The 4426-nt window shown below is 58.9% G+C and overlaps 1 protein-coding gene across 1 annotated transcript in view; it reads left to right on the top strand.

Moving 5' to 3' along the window:
- Window positions 1-4314, top strand: part of LOC104398121 (zinc finger protein 629-like) — a gene marked incomplete at its 3' end in the record, with an annotated part of 12191 nt that extends 7877 nt beyond the window's left edge. Inside the window, exons 3-4 of the mRNA XM_010008170.1 lie at window positions 488-611; window positions 2198-4314. Coding sequence (XP_010006472.1) covers window positions 488-611; window positions 2198-4314 — 2241 coding nt within the window. The remainder of the gene's footprint in view (window positions 1-487; window positions 612-2197) is intronic.
- Between the last annotated feature and the right edge of the window lie 112 nt (window positions 4315-4426).

Genomic DNA, 4426 nt, shown 5'->3' on the forward strand with positions numbered 1-4426 from the left:
TGGGGAAACCAACCCAACATCTCCTTGGTTTTGTCCCTCATCCTCCTCCTGGTGGCATCTCCGGGGGGTTCCTTGACTTGGGACACCCCAAAACCCCCATTTTTCACCCCAAATCCTGGGATTGACCCCATTTTTTTGCCCATGGAGACCAAAACTGGGGAAACCAACCCAACATCTCCTTGGTTTTGTCCCTCATCCTCCTCCTGGTGGCATCTCCGGGGGGTTCCTTGACTTGGGACACCCCAAAACCCCCATTTTTCACCCCAACCCCCCCATTTTTCACCCCAAATCCTGGGATTGACCCAGTTTTTTCATCCATGGAGACCACAAATGGGGCTGATCCTTCTTCTCCACCCCTTGGGAAGCCCTGGGGGTGGGATGAGGTTGGGAGGGTGACCAGGAGGCATCTCTGGGGGGGTTTCTTTGGTGTCTTTTGAGCCCCCCAAATGTCCCAGGTCTGGAGGAAGTTTGGGTTCCCACCATCCAGAGCTCGGAGGAGGAAGAGGAGGAGGAAGAACATCTGGCCAAGCCCCTCCTGAGGTTGAGGAGCAGGAGGAAGAGGTGGAGGCCCCCAAGTTGTGGTGGGAGCTCCTCCAGCTCCTCCTGCTCAGGTAAAGAAAAGGTCTCCAGGTGGAGGAGGTCGTCTGGGTCAGGGTGGTTCTGGGGGGTGGATCGTGCTGGTTTGTACTGGTCTGGGCTGGTGGGACTGGGAGGAGGAGGCAGAGAAAGCAGGAGGTGGTTCTGGAGGATGGAGGGGGTGGAGGAGGAGGGGAAAGAGGAGGTGGAGGTGGAGGATGGAGGAGAAGATGGTGGTGGAGAAGGAGGAGAAGGTGAAGATGGTGGAGAAGGTGGTGGAGGAGAAGGTGAAAGAGGAGGTGGAGGTGGAGGAGGAAGAGGAGGTGATGGAGAAGATGGTGGAGATGATGGTAGAGGAGATGGATGGAGGAGAAGGTGGTGGAGAAGGTGAAGGAGGAGGAGGTGGTGGAGGAGGAGAAGGAGGAGATGGTGAAGGAGGAGGAGGAGATGGTGGTGGAGAAGGGGAGGAGGAGGAGGAGGATGGGGGAGGAGATGATGGAGGAGAAGGAGGAGATGGTGGAGGAGAAGGTGGAAGGAGGGGAAGGTGAAGGTGGAGGAGAAGATGGTGGGGAAGGATGGAAGGAGATGGAGGAGGAGGATGGAGGAGGTGGTGGAGAAGGTGGAGGAGGATGGAGGAGAAGATGGGGAAGGATGGGAGGAGATGGAAGAGAAGGATGGAGGAGATGGTGGTGCAGAAGGACAGGGAAGGTGAAGGAGGTGGTGGAGAAGGATGAAGGAGGAGATGGTGGAGGAGAAGGTGAAGGAGGAGAATGGAGGAGAAGGTGGTGGAGAAGGAGGAGGAGAAGGTGAAGAAGGAGGAGGAGATGGTGGAGAAGGAGGAGGAGAAGGTGAAGGAGGAGGAGGTGGTGGAGAAAGGTAGGAGGAGATGGAGGAGAAGGATGGAAGAGGAGGAGGATGGGGGAGGAGATGATGGAGGAGAAGGATGAAGGAGGAGATGGTGGAGAAGGTGGAGGAGAAGGTGGTGGGGAAGGTGAAGGAGGAGGTGTTGGGGAAGGTGGAGGAGAAGGTGGTGGAGAAGGACAGAGAAAGTGAAGGAGGAGGTGGTGGAAAAGGATGGAGGAGCTGGAGGAGAAGGTGAAGGTGGAGGAGAAGATGGTGGGGAAGGGTAGGAGGAGATGGAGGAGAAAGATGGAAGAGATGGTGGAGGAGAAGATGGTGGTGGAGAAGGAGGAGAAGGTGAAGGAGGAGATGGTGGAGAAGGTGGAGGAGAAGGTGGTGGAGAAGGACAGAGAAGGTGAAGGAGGTGGTGGTGGAGAAGGATGGAGGAGGAGATGGAGAAGGTGAAGGAGGGGAAGGTGAAGGTGGAGGAGAAGATGGTGGGGAAGGATGGAAGGAGATGGAGGAGAAGGATGGAGGAGGTGGTGGAGGAGGAGATGGTGGAGAAGGTGGAGGAGAAGGTGAAGGGGGTGGTGAGAGGGGAGAGGGTGGAGCAGGAGGTGGTGGAGGAGATGGAAGAGGAGGATGGAGGAGAAGGTGAAGGAGAAAGTGGAGGAGGAGGTGGAGGAGAAGGTGGAGGAGAAGGTGGAGGAGAAGAAGGTGGAGGAGAAGGTGCTGGAGCAGCTTCTGGGCCCCTTGACCCCCCCTTGGCCTCTCCCCCCAGGCACGAGCGGCCCCGACGAAGCCCCGACGTCCCCGGAATCCACCCCCGGGGTTGGTGGCACCTCCTGGGCTTCCAGAGCCCAACGGGGCAGGAGACCCAGCCCTCCCCACCCCTCCAGGAGGAGAAGACCCAAACCCACCCCCACCCCCAGGTGTGGCAAATGTGGCAAAACCTTCAGCTGTGGCTCCTCCCTCAACCGCCACCAACGTCTCCACCGCGAGGACCGACCCGTCCCCTGCCCCACCTGTGGCAGGACCTTCCCCAGCAGCTCCAGCCTCCGGGACCACCAGAAGACCCTTTGCCCACCCAAACCATTCCAGTGTCCCACCTGCCCCAAACGTTTCGCCTCCACCAGGTCCCTCCAGACCCACCAGTCGGGCCACAATGGAAACACCACCTGGGTTTGTCCCAACTGCGGGAAGAACTTGGCCACCAAGTCAGCCCTCCTGGTCCACCAGAGGCTCCACACTGGGGAGAGACCTTATGGTTGTCCCGAGTGTGGCAAGACCTTCACGGCCACCAAAGGCCTCAACAAACACCGGAAGAGCCACGGGGACCATTCCAGCTTCACCTGCCCCGACTGCGGGAAGAGTTTGACCTCCAAGGCCAACCTGGTCGTCCATCGGCGCATCCACACGGGGGAGAGACCTTATCCCTGCCCCGAGTGTGGCAAGAGCTTCATGGCCACCAAGTCCCTCAGCAAACACAGGAAGAGCCACCGGGAGGAGAGGACATCCCAAGGTGGGGAGGTCTTCTCCAAGGACTCCACCTTGAGGGCTCAACCGGCTCAACCGCGCGTCGGAGAAACCGTCTCGAGAACCTTGTCCCACCAGGAGATGATGCCCTACCAGGACATGATGCCCCATTGGGGGGTCCCATCCCACCAGAAGGTCCAATCCCACCAGGAGATTTTGACCCCCAAAGCTGGGGAGGTCTTCTCCAGTAACTCAACCTTGAGGGCTCAACCGGCTCAACCGCGCGTCGGAGAAACCATCTCGAGAACCTTGTCCCCTCAGGAGATGATGATGATGATGATGGTGCCCCCCCAGGAGGTGCTCTCCTATCAGGGGGTCCCATCCCACCAGGAGGTCCCATCCCACCAGGAGATGATGACCCCCAAAGTTGGGGAGCTCTCCAAGAACTCAACCTTGAGGATCCATCTCACTCAACCGTGCGTCGGAGAAACCATCTCAAGAACCTCGTCCCTCCAAGAGATGATGATGATGATGATGCCCCCCCAGGAGATGATGATGCCTCCCCAGGGGTTGCTGCCCCACCAGGAGGTGTCATCCCACCAGGAGGTCCCATCCCACCAGGACACGATGACCCCCCAAGCCAGAGAGCTCTCCAAGAACTCAACCTTGAGGACCCATCTCGCTCAACCGCGCGTCGGAGAAACCGTCGCGAGAACCTCGTCCCACCAAGAGATGATGATGATGATGATGCCCCCCCAGGAGATGATGATGCCTCCCCAGGGGTTGCTGCCCCACCAGGAGGTGTCATCCCACCAGGAGGTCCCATCCCACCAGGAAATGACGACCCCCAAAGCTGGGGAGGTCTTAAAGAACTCAACCTTGACAACTCAACTGGCTCAACCGCGCGTCGGAGAAACCATCTTGAGAACCTCGTCCCACCAAGAGATGATGCCCCATCAAGGGGTGATGCCCCACCAGGAGATGATGATGCCCCATCAAGGGGTCCCATCCCACCAGGAGATGATGACCCCCAAAGTTGGGGAGCTCTCCAAGAACTCAACCTTGAGGACCCATCTCACTCAACCGCACGTCGGAGAAACCATCTCAAGAACCTCGTCCCCCCAAGAGATGCTGATGCCCCATCAGGGGGTCCCGCCCCCCCAGGAGGTCCCGCCCCCCCAGGAGATGCTGCCCCATCAGGGGGTCCCATCCCACCAGGAGATGATGACCCCCAAAGCTGGGGAGGTCTTCTCCAATAACTCAACCTTGACAACCCATCACGCTCAACCGCGCGTCGGAGAAACCATCTCGAGAACGTCGTCCCACCAAGAGATGATGATGATGATGATGATGCCCCCCCAGGAGATGATGATGCCTCCCCAGGGGTTGCTGCCCCACCAGGAGGTGTCATCCCACCAGGAGGTCCCATCCCACCAGGACACGATGACCCCCCAAGCCAGAGAGCTCTCCAAGAACTCAACCTTGAGGACCCATCTCGCTCAACCGCGCGTCGGAGAAACCGTCTCGAGAACCT

This window comes from Chaetura pelagica, unplaced genomic scaffold (assembly GCF_000747805.2).
Source record: "Chaetura pelagica isolate M959 unplaced genomic scaffold, ChaPel_1.0 scaffold1062, whole genome shotgun sequence".
Classification (NCBI taxonomy): Eukaryota; Metazoa; Chordata; class Aves; order Apodiformes; family Apodidae; genus Chaetura; species Chaetura pelagica.